Below are 12,217 nucleotides of genomic sequence, written 5' to 3'. Positions count from 1 at the left end.
TCGCAAGTTCTTTAAGTGACATATCTGACCAAGAATTTGCGGCTTTTATTGACAAAGAAATTGACCGGTTGCAAGATCTGGGTTTCGGTCCAGTTGCAGGAGGGATCCATGATCCAAAGGCCCAGTTATTTTATAAACAGATTTTAAACGCCAGTGATTCCGTTTTAGAATTATTAAAAGACGGTTATAAACCGGACATAGTTACTCCTCTTCCTGAGGCGACAGACCTTAGGAACAACATGAGCGCGTTGCAAAACATGCAATTCGTTCAGGCAAAGACAGACAAATGGGTTAAGGAGAACATTGTTAGGAAAGTCGATTATAAACCATATTTTGTCAACCCTTTGACGGTGGCGTCAAAGTTGGATAGTGAGGGTAACGTGAAATTACGTCAGTGTTTAGATTTGTCACGTACACTGAACGACTGTTTAAGAAAAGTTTCTATGAAAATGGAGGATATTTCCATGGTTCTTCCCAGAGTCACGTCCGGCTGCTGGATGTCCGTGTTGGACATCTCAGCGATGTATTGCCATTTGGCATTACATCCAGATTTCCGTGGTTTATTCGGCTTTGCGGTTGTCAACGCCTCTGGCACGCGGGAGTTCTATGAGTTTTTAACACTGCCATTCGGCACAGGTTAGTTTTTGTTTTATTTCCTAATTCAATCAATGGTATTATTTCGATGCGCAAGCGTTAAAACGCCTAAGGATAGCGATGTCTATTGTCCTAATCAGTACAATATGAAATGTATTTGACAACCTTATGCATACCAAAAACCAAAAAACGAGTGTATAGTTTGTGTTTTTTACGTTTTGGTAGTGTTTTTCTTAAGAAATGATCGAGCGTCGAATTTAAATTGTACATATTTTTTAAAATTTGATCCATAAGAATGCAATATTTTTTGTCAGGACCAGCCACATACATAATGAATTCTCTGATAGTCCCCATACGAAGATTCTGCCACGCTCGAGGCATAGACTTGTCAACATTTGTTGATGACTCGTTCAATTCAGCCCTGTCTAAAATTAAAGGATTGGCTAGCCTTAAGTTCATAAAATTTGTGTTCGAGAGTACAGGCTGGACATTAAACTTATCGAAATGTGTCGGGCCTACTACTTCTTTGTGTTACCTGGGCTTTAATTTAGACTCAATTTCTATGAGAATCAGTGCTCCCCTAATGAAGATAATAATTCTCACAAATGACATTAACGCTGCCATTTCAAAGGCTGACAAGGTTGGCGTAATATACGCCAAAGAATTAGCGCATATCCTTGGCGTATGTTGTCACCTTCTCCATTCTCATGGGAGTATAATGAGAGTGGTGACTAGAGCATGCCAGCAGACACTCGGATCGACTGTTCAGGAGCATGGGTGGTCCGGGTCTTTAGCTATAAACGATAGAATGTTACAAGAATTCGAAATGTTGAAGGTTTATCTAATAAGGTGTGTACATTCGAGTTTTTAGTTTTCGAAACATTTTTAAAAATTTTTATGTCTTATTTTTCCTCTGGCATTTTACGAATGTTTTGTTTAATTTCGGTTGCATTTTGACGTTTAGTTAAATATGAATACACACTTAAATATTCTTGTTTTTATTTCAGTTTCAACGGACAACCTGTCAACAAGTGTAATGTTGTCATCAACATTATCCAACCTGCGAAGCAGGCAGTTTTGCTGGAAGCTGTAGATCCTTTAGACATCTCTCAGATAGAATCCATCATGGTCTCTGATTCAAGCGAATCCAGAGCTTATGTATTTGAAGCGGAGCAACTTCGTTTCATTAAAGAGTTTCCATTTGAATACGACGAAATGCAGCAGTCTAGTACACTGCGAGAGTTGTTGGCAGTTGTGAAAATGTTTGAACAGGAATCATTTCTCCAGCAAAACAGACACAAAACAGTGGTTTGGTGTACGGACAATCGCGGTTTAGTTAGTATTTGAACCGCGGCTCTAGAGTAGAAATTCTGCAGCGTCATGTGATAAATATCAAGTTAGTCCAGCTACAATTTGACATTATCCTTTTGCCAGTATGGCAAAGGAGGAGCACGTTGTTGCTAAAAATCGCTGACGAGGGATCTAAAGTAAGTAACACCGACGAGTGGTCGGTAGCCCTCGAGGATTATAATCTAATATGTGAAAAATTTATGGTTATGCCGGAAATCGATCTCATGGCCAGCGCGGCCAATACAAAATGTTCGGCGTTTTATTCAAAGTTGCCGGATAAAACGGCATTAGGCACTGACTTTTTTATACAAGAATTGGATAATAGGCGTGTCATGTACATATGTCCTCCAGTTAAAGTTATAGTTCCAGCATTACATAAGATCTTGAGTATACCGTCCGCCACTATCGTGTTTGTTATTCCCTTTTGGCAGTCTGCTTGTTTTTGGTCGCAGTTTATTGAAGCTGGAAAATTTAAGTCTTTCATAAAAAGAATTTTTGTGTTTAAGACCTTTTTTACATCAGAAGCAGCAGATTGTATGTTTAAAGGGAATTGTAATTTTTCTATGATAGCTTTATTAATTAAGACCTGAGTTGTGTATTTTCAGCTAATAGAAATGTTTCATTTATTGGGCCACGATATTTCATTGAAAAAATTTGAGTTAATATACAGATAAGACTGTATTAGATCATAAGGGGAGGTTAATTTTTATTTTTTCGTCATGACGGAAAGATGTAGTAGGACTCAAAGATATTTTTCATTCGTACCCAATAAAATGATATCATTTCTTTGCAGATATAATTATTTTAATTTATGTATTAATCTGACTTGTAAATCTAGAGTTCTGTAATAACCATACAAGTCCAAAAAAGCGTAGGAACATGAAAAGCATTTTTATTTTATTTTAGACACATTATTCTAAATTCAGCTAGTTTGTTTGAGCAGATTAGATTATGTATACCTATTAGAGAAATCCTGCTTGTTTTGGACTTTTTGGTTTGTTATAAATATTTTTATATTCATCCCTATCTTGTTAACGTTCGGTCTTTCCATGAAAGTGCAATCTGAAAATTATTCTAGTCTGTGATACGCTTTGAAAATTTAATATATATTTGTGGCTGTTTCAAGAAATGGGTTTACAATTTTAATATTTGGCCTTTTTTAGTAGATTCCGAATGGATTCATATTTGTGTATATTGAATTTTTACAAATTAAACTAGTCTTTCGGAGATTTGTTATTTGATTTCTCATATTTGTATACCCATTTCAGATTTTTTATTAGAGGAATTTGCGGCAATCAGTTTAAAATGGGTCGCGTCGGATTTGATCCAGCTTATCGGGCCAGAGGGCAACAGAGACCTATGAGAGGCAAGTATATTTGTTCATAGGATACAAAATCGGGTAGCAAGACAGGAATCAAATGTTTTTTCGGCTTTAGGATTGATAGCTTTTAATCTCAGATCTATGATACAACGAACAAAAAGTTTTTTGTTAACGTACAATGATCGGTTTCGACGCAGGTTTTTCTTTGCATCCAATTGGATGAATAACGTTTTCCATAAGAGGTGTTTAACGTGTAAGAAGTCCGTTTTTTACTTAGATTTATAGTTAATTTAATCTATATTTTTAGTCGGAGAGGGTCTTCCTGCTCGGATTTCACAAAGGCCAGCTCTGAGAATCATGAGGGCAGCACGAGGCCTGAACTTATCGCCGACAAAGAGCCGAGATGCCAAACTATACACGTCGTCCCGCGCCCAGTCTACCACGAGTGTACATTCACAAGTAGTGGAGGTGTTTCTCGCCTACCTACGCAAGAGGAACCTACCGGCAACCACGTTCCAGGAAAGGGTGTTGCAGGACTTCATCCATTATCTGGAGGATATAAGGAAGCCTTACTCTTTTCTCAAACAAGTTTGTGGAAGTTTGAAGGCATGGTCATATATAATAGATCAGCCTGTTTCGGAGTTTTCACAACGTGTGTCGCGGCTATTGGAAGGAGCAGTGAGAAGAGCAGCAACGGAACGCGCCCCCGTCAGAAAAGCCACGCCCATTCCTAAGGGTGTTCTCACAGCAATCATGCGCAAGATAGTTTACGACTATGACTCCATCTGGGACATTCCTCTGCCTTTTTTCCGAGCGACGGTGGCAATAATTTTGCAGTTCCACACATTTACTCGCCTCGCCGATCTTGATCAAGTGAGGGCTTGTCATATAAGCCAAGATCAAATAGGCGGGGTGGAAGTTCTGCGAGTGATCTACCCAAAGAGGAAGAATGATCAAGAGCATGAAGGATGTACAAACCTGTTGGCTTCAGAGGGCGGAGATTTGTGTCCCGTGGTACTGATTAAGAAGTATTACCGCAGATGTGGATTCCAGTTTATGGGAGAAGGGATCCTGGATGAAAATTTCTTGTTCTGTAGAACTTCTACCATGTGGCTGCCAGGTGGTAGACAAATTGTGGCTGACGGCAGGTATCAACTTTCGCCACAGACTCTTTTGAACGATATTACGCAATTGTGCCGTCAAGTAGGATATTTCGGCCCTGTGGGCCGAAAATCCTGCAAAATGTCTGGGGTTTCCGCAGCGTGCGAGGCCGGCTTGTCGGACGAGGCGTTGAGGGATAAGGGGAAGTGGCGGTCGATTGAAATGTCCCGTATGTACCGACAAATGACGGAGCCATATCAAATGGCTTTGTCGCGGTGCATTACAATGCAGGACGATCCACAAATAACGGATTTTGCGCGGAACTCCGGTCAACCAATTTATCGCGGGGCGCAAAATTCTAGGTCGGCTTCCCATCCCCAAGTCTCGCGGCGCCCGTCCCCAAGCAGGCACGAGGACATTATAACACAGCGGCCCCAAGACATGCCTACGTCGGCAGCACAAAGATTATTCCCATGCCAGCCGGTGATAAACGGCCACACAAATAGAGCTGGGCTTTTTCACAATATTGTGATAAATTCTCCGTTCACAGGAGGACAGCGAACGGCGAGATTCGTCGACGACGGAATCGTCAACACACGTTTCACAAGAAACACCGACGCTTTTCGTTCTTGGTTTTAGCCAAATCAATGATTTTTCCGTTGAGTTTTAATTATTGTTTTATGTAAATATTCGACCTTATAGGTTAAGTCCTTTGTGTTTTATCATGACTTTTCAAGGTTAGAATAGTAAGTTTGTTTTTTAAAAAAAAAAAAAAAAATTTTTTCGGCGGCAGATAACGATATAATTCCGTTTTGAATGACATATTTCGACCCATTCGAATCACGACATGTATCGACGGATATTTTCGTCGACAAGTTGTCGGTTTTTTCTATTTTAAATTAATGACATTACCATGAAAGAAACAAAGGACCTTAGCCATTGAAAATTCATACTGTGTTAAATCTAGTACCTGTTTTATCAGTTATGTCAGAAATCTGGAAACTTATTATATTCAAATCATGTACATTTTGGATCTTTGTTAATAATCTATATCTTAATGATAAAGGTTTTTTACGAAAATTTCTTGTGATATAACGTACAATTCAGTATAAAAGCATTATTTTCAATCAGTAAGCGTTTTTTAAACAAGTTTTTATACCAGTGCAAAAACAATACAGTCATCACAGCCTTTTTATATATGTCATAGTCATCCCAATACTTGTAATAACTTATTATGTTCAAGAAAATTAATATAAGTGAAACAACAAGAATGAGTTAGTCATTTATTTTATGAAATTTTTTCATAGTAAAATTTATAGGATTTTTCGAGAAATAATTCGATGTTTTTTCATGGCCAGTTTTCCGCGGGTTTCGGTATCAATTTCAGCAATATTTGGAAAGTACATTCTGGAAGTGAAGTGTTGTCTTAGACTAGCTACTTCAGCAGCAACCTTGATATGTTTCTCGTTCGTAAACGACTGTGGGGTGATCCGTTCACACATCCAACGACACATCCTAAAAATTCATGTTATAACGGCAGTTTTTTAAATCATTACATTTATATTTCATCAGATTAATTAAGATATTACTTCTTTCCCGGCCGTTATAGTTTCTGTTCAGATAATTTATTTATCTCTTTTTTCCTGTAACTAAACGTGGTCTTTAGAAGATAATTATATGGTTGAATAGTTAAGCCGTGTTTGCCCGTGTGGCTTGACTGTTTGTTCGCCACACCTAGTTGAGGAAACTAGTTTTACCTGCCGAGTAGGGAGTTAGATATACACTGCTCACTAGTACACAGTTAAAATGTCATTCACCGCTAACGAGGAGTTATACAATGCCTTGCAAAGTCGTTTGGATCTTATAAAGGAGGAAATGATCAGTAGGGCTACAAATACTGACAATATCGAGTTAAAGAGGGCACTGACCAGGTGCTTATACCACCATGGTTGGGTGGAGGGTAACCTGCGTCACTGTCGCCCCGTTGCTGAAAGGCCAGCTGCCGCACAGGCTGCCGAGCTGTCCACCATGCTTCAAGATATCAATCGACATGAGGAGGATTATCGTGCCATCTAGACGTGGCACTACGCGAATTATTAACTAGTATCAAAGAATATTTGATTACATTCCTAGTTTAATAAAGTTATGAACCAGCCTACCTAAATAAATTGTTTATTTCTGTATTCAGAGTAGTTGAATGTGTGTCTGAAGATCTTAAAATTATAATGTTTGTAGCCGTGTGTGATTTTCTAAAGAGTATTTTTTCATTTCAATTCGGAGATTTGTTCACATAGGCAAATAAAATATATTAGTTTTTGTCACTCGGTTTTACACCAAGCAAGGTGATGATGTTTGGTTATTCAAGATCAAAATAATTCGACGTCTGCATATAAGTTGCGTTTTTTCGTATGATTGTTAAAATCCATGAAAAACAAGACATCTTGAAGGTTGGTGGTCTCGTTTGAACACTCTGTTGTAAAGGTTGCGATACGATTCAGCCATTTTTCCGAAGTTTAAAGTTAGCAAATTTTACGAATTTTTAGAATCAGAACGGAAAAGACAATATAGAATATAAGAACTCGTCCGGTATGTAAATCAGAATTACCTAAGATTCAAAATTAAGCACGTTTTCGTAAAAAATCGACAAACGAACGTTTCAATTGTACGAATAAGCGTTCAACTGTGAATTTTTATCGAAAATTTTCTATCGAAAATGTGCTTATTTAAGATTGATGAACGAAAATTTGTTAAACGATTCGAATGAAGCACATAAGACAAAGAACTTATTCTGTTCCTATAAATCCTTTAAATTTACCATTCTCGAAACTTCTGGGTTACTTTAGATGGAACAGATTTACTCGTTCCGAGTCTTTCCGCGTTTTATTTCGATCGAGCTTCGGACAATATGACAAAATTGAGTAGGTACACGTTCCAAACGGATTTTTCTGGAATTCAAGCTATGAAATAATAATGTGAGGTTTTCATTGAAGTATTTAAAACGAAAAAGAAAAATAATGTATTGCAATAAATACATAATTGTTTTACAAAACTTTATTCATGCATAATTTAGCAGCCAAGCCCATTTTTGGCCTTAAATTGCGTAAAAAGTGAACAATTTTGCGTAATGTTTACGCTTTCGCTATTATGAAGCGAGGATGCCGCAACAGAATTTTTATTTTAAAAAGTCGTCTTTTATTTGAAAATAAAGATTTTCATAGAGGAACAATTTATAAGATTACAATTTTTGCCCATGTTTTTTAATAGTAAAAAAAACCTGATGTTTGAATAAAATTTACTATTACTTTTGACTTTTTACAAGAAAAAAATAATCTTTAATGTAGGTTAGTTTACTCTACAATAGGTTCCAAAAATTTACCCCCAGTAACATGTTTTTAAAAAATGTCACAACAATTTACGATGTTATCGTTTGTGACATGTCACAATGTCACACGCCTAAATGTGTGACCAGGTCACCAGGTCACCAAGTCACCGCATCACAAGAATTTTAGGTGACTTGTCACAAAGTATATGTGTTACTTGTCACATGGAATCTATGAAATGGCCAGAATATGTGACCAGTCACAATATTCATATTATACGTTTGTCATCAAATGTGTGATCTTCTCACAAGAATTTTAAGTGACTTGTCACAAAGAATTTGTGTGACTTGTCACAAAGAATGTGTGTGTGACTTGTCACAAAGAATGTGTGTGTGACTTGTCACCAAGAATGTGTGTGTGACTTGTCACAAAGTATGTGTGTGTGACTTGTCACAAAGTATGTGTGTTTGACTTGTCACAAAGTATGTGTGTTTGACTTGTCACAAAGTATGTGTGTTTGACTTGTCACAAAGTATGTGTGTTTGACTTGTCACAAAGTATGTGTGTTTGACTTGTCACAAAGTATGTGTGTTTGACTTGTCACAAAGTATGTGTGTTTGACTTGTCACAAAGTATGTGTGTTTGACTTGTCACAAAGTATGTGTGTTTGACTTGTCACAAAGTATGTGTGTTTGACTTGTCACAATTTTTTCTTTTAATAGTAATACAGAAATAAAAGGTATTAAAAAATAGATTTATTGATAAATATTAATTTCTTAATAATCGCAGCATTTGATAATAGTTATTTTTCACATCGTATTATAAACAGCTTTCCGCGCATTAGAATGTACAATTAAAAGATTAAAACCAGTTTTTTTAGCCCCAAGGTGCCGAAGAAAGAATTTTCTTGAGGGTATAAGAATTTAAATGGTTTCACAACTGAAGGGCTATATGTAACCTTATAAAATTGACCCAATTCTGGGCAAAGAAAATAAAATAGCCTAAAACCATTCTTACAACTTACAAGACTTTTTACAAAACAAAGTTCATAGGAAGGTTTATAACTATTTTTTGGGGAGGTTGCCACCACCCTTCTAAGAAAAAATAAGCCCTTAATAATCTTTACGAAACACAAAAGTTCTCTATTTTACTTACTCCATGGTACTTCCTCTGAACTGAATGCCGCTGTTTATTACGAAGAAAGTTTTTGTTTAATGTTTAGTAAAGATTAGAAAAGGAATCATGAAAGACGTAAACGTTAAAAAGTGTTATTTTAAGTGAATTTTAGTTTAATATCGTTAAAATAAAACATAAACTAGATTAATTTGCTATTGTTTTCAATATAATTAAGTTTTTAAAATGTTTTATTATATAATTTTAAGTTATTTTGTTAATACCTATAAAAAATTACAGTTTTTTATATTTATTTTACAGTATAATTGTAGGTAGTTTTTTTTGTATGTATTATCTCTATTTTCTATTGTTTTTACCATTTATTGTGATGTTTACGATGTTTTTAATGTATGTTGTTTTTTTCCTAAGATTTTGGAAATCCCAAATTATCCCCCCAATTAAATCCGGTTTATGATTCATGAAATATGACCCCAAGCAAGATGTGGAATTAAGTAGGTTTTCTATGAATTTTAGGTCAAATTGGAGTGGGGAGGTTTCAGCTGAGTATAATTAATTTTGTTAGAATAATGTATTACTCTAAACCATTTGCTAGTGTATTTTTATTTTAAAGATTAAATGGCTAATTACAGCTCTGTTTATTTCGGAAAAGGGAAATATAGGTTTCTGGCATGTTATAAATCTGTGATTGATCCATAGATTGGATCTCTATTGAATTAAAATAAATGAATGTTAGATAGATAGATAATTTTATTAATAAAATTGTTTCTTCGCTTATTTTAATGAGTTTTTTTAACATGGTTTTAAATGACGGAAATCTAACGAACTTAATTTGAATATTAAATGAATTAACTTAATTTTACAATATTAAAATGAGAAATTTTCCAATCTTTCGCAGAAACAAATATTTATCTACGAAATGAAGTACCTGGGTATTATTTTTATTTTTTGTTTTATTATTAAACTTGAAGAAAGATGAATTTTTCGCCAATTTTTTCATATCTTCAGTATCCATTAATTCATAGAAATTGAATGTATAAGACAAAGAGGGAGGAGACGATTGGCTGTTTTATACTCTAATCCCCAAAGTCTTATGATATGGTTTTCTTTGTCGATGGCTGCACAACCTTGGTGACTTAGCTTGGATTTTGATTGCTGGGTTCATATAGTGTCAACGTTTCTGTTGCTAATTGTATTCTAGAGAATGGGTAGATTTATATATCATCATCTGGGATGTACATTAATTTATCGACCATTGTCTTATCCCTTAAGATTCCTGATAAATATAGCATAAGTACTTTCCTATTTGCACAAGACTGTCCTTGATTTTATCTGCTTTATACTGTGTGCATTAAACGTTAGCAACAAAGACAGATGTTTAGATTCTAAAAATATATTACTTTTTAGAAGAGAAGATACTCTATATATAATTCACTACATATAATGTATGTCTGTCCTACTGTTAGTCCGTCCGTCCGACCGACACACAGTGCAGCAAATGTACGTTTTTTTGGACATTTTATCTAAGTTTACTAAAACCTTTATAAATCGATCAATTCTTGATGTATATAGTTACTTAATATCAATTTAGAATCGGCATTGAAGTGAGAAAAGAATACAGTCTCTCTTTTTTAGTTATTAAATCTCTTAAGATGATTTTTTACCGTCAAAACTGAACCTCAAAATATTCGAATTTTTTCTCAAATGTCTTATTCTTAAAACATATTTTTATTAAGTACTTTATTCATCAACTAGCTTCTGAGCCCCTAGCATCTAGGGGCTCTATATTCAAAGGGATATGGAAGGGCAAAAAATAGCCTAAAACCACCTCAGGACCGTTAAGAAGCTTCACTGTAAAGGAGAACCATATCAGTTCAGTTGTTAGTGAGATTCTTCGCTACAGACTGAAAAAAGCTTACTACTTTATATAATTAGATGGATGTAGGTTTCTAATTAGCAGCGCAACTTCTCTAGAAGTTTGATTTGTCCTTGCAAACATTGGTTACTTTAAGATTTTTATGAAATTCAACAATACTTTGTTTGTTGACGGACTTGAAAATTCTCGTTTTAAAAGGTATATCTTAAATTCAGTGCTTTTCCTGTGATTTAGAAGATATAGGAACAAAATCTTATTCGGTGGACCATTAAAAAATATTAATATATAAAACGGTGGTGTGACCGCCGTTCATTGCCGTTTTGCGCCGCCTCAATTTTTTTTACATTTCTTGCTGAATTAGACAATTTAGAATCATTTGAGACCATGTTGTTTTTTTAAGTTTTTTTTACCCTTTATAATAAGCCTGTGGGGGGACTGCCGCCGCCAAATTTATAGAAAAAAATAGGTTTCAAATAGTTCCAAATAGCCTAATTAGGCAAGAAATGTAAAATAAAATTAAGCAGAGGTGGAAAACGGTAGGAGTGGCGTTCACCCCTCCATCTTTTTTAGGATTTACTGACCCATGAAAAAAGGACTGAATTTAGGATTTCCTTCATAAACAAGAATTTTTAAGTCCCTGTAGAGTTTGTTAGAAGGATAAGATTAAAGGAATAAGAACAACATAATCTCAAATGGTTTCCAAATCGCCTAATTCAGCCAGGAATGAAATTTTTTTTGGCCCTGGCAGAAAATGGCGGAGCGGTTGTCCTGTCGCCGCTTTTTTTTATATGAAAGATACCAAACTTTGGGTTAGTATTGACCCAACCATAAAGATTTACTTAATTATCTCTAAAACTAAGCGAGTAGCACACAAAATAAAATTGCTAGTATGTAGTGTTACTAGATTCCACTACCTCCCTTAATAAAGGTATATGGTAGACAAAAGAACCTTGACACATTTTGTTTCAAATTGAAATAAGAATTAAACATACATCTAATTGTTCCCTTTTAGATTTTCTTTTCTTTTATCAATAAATCATTGTCTCCCATAAAACTTATTTAAAATGATATGAACAGTAAGTTCATTCCATTAAAAGTAGTAAACATTTGACTTAGCCGTTACCAAGATCTTAATTTCAATATAGAAAGACAGGCAATGTTCTAAAATATTTAATTTATTTATTTAGATTAAATATAACTTTCTTTTTTATATTGTTCTTGTAAATATAATAGATATAATAACGTATCAAGTGCTATGAAAAAGTCAAATAGTTAATACTTTTACAAGTAGTAGGACCTCTAAAAGATCGAATATTTCTCGTAAGAAGCCTTCAGGGCATCATTGGGATACTTTTTTTTGTCATTACTATAATCAAATTAAGTTAGAAATGTACGTGTGAAGTGTGCCCTCGCGGCTTTTTTTGAAATATTACGTAATCAATATGAAAATATCTAAGTAAAGACGAAGGAAAAATAGTAATTATTTTTTTTTAAATGTCTGTAATACAACTTATATATAAGAAA

The 12,217-nt window shown here is 35.0% G+C and overlaps 1 protein-coding gene across 1 annotated transcript; it reads left to right on the top strand.

Annotated features, from left to right (window-relative positions):
• The first annotated feature begins 12 nt into the window (after positions 1-12).
• On the top strand, positions 13-2,575 carry LOC145323962 (uncharacterized). Its single transcript, XM_080166575.1, has 2 exons — positions 13-636; positions 1,602-2,575. Exons 1-2 carry the CDS (start codon positions 240-242, stop codon positions 1,685-1,687), a joined length of 483 nt encoding a protein of 160 aa, XP_080022701.1. The 5' UTR covers positions 13-239; the 3' UTR covers positions 1,688-2,575.
• The last annotated feature ends 9,642 nt before the right edge of the window (positions 2,576-12,217 follow it).

This window comes from Acartia tonsa, chromosome 7 (assembly GCF_053477335.1).
Source record: "Acartia tonsa isolate MP-2025a chromosome 7, ASM5347733v1, whole genome shotgun sequence".
NCBI classification, from domain to species: domain Eukaryota; kingdom Metazoa; phylum Arthropoda; class Copepoda; order Calanoida; family Acartiidae; genus Acartia; species Acartia tonsa.
This window is presented reverse-complemented; position numbering and strand designations above follow the sequence as displayed.

Coding starts and splice junctions, on each gene's coding strand:
- LOC145323962 (XM_080166575.1), top strand. CDS start 240: ATGAGCGCGTTGCAAAACATGCAATTCGTTCAGGCAAAGACAGACAAA. Junction 637..1,601: donor AACACTGCCATTCGGCACAG/GTTAGTTTTTGT, acceptor TTTTTATTTCAG/TTTCAACGGACAACCTGTCA.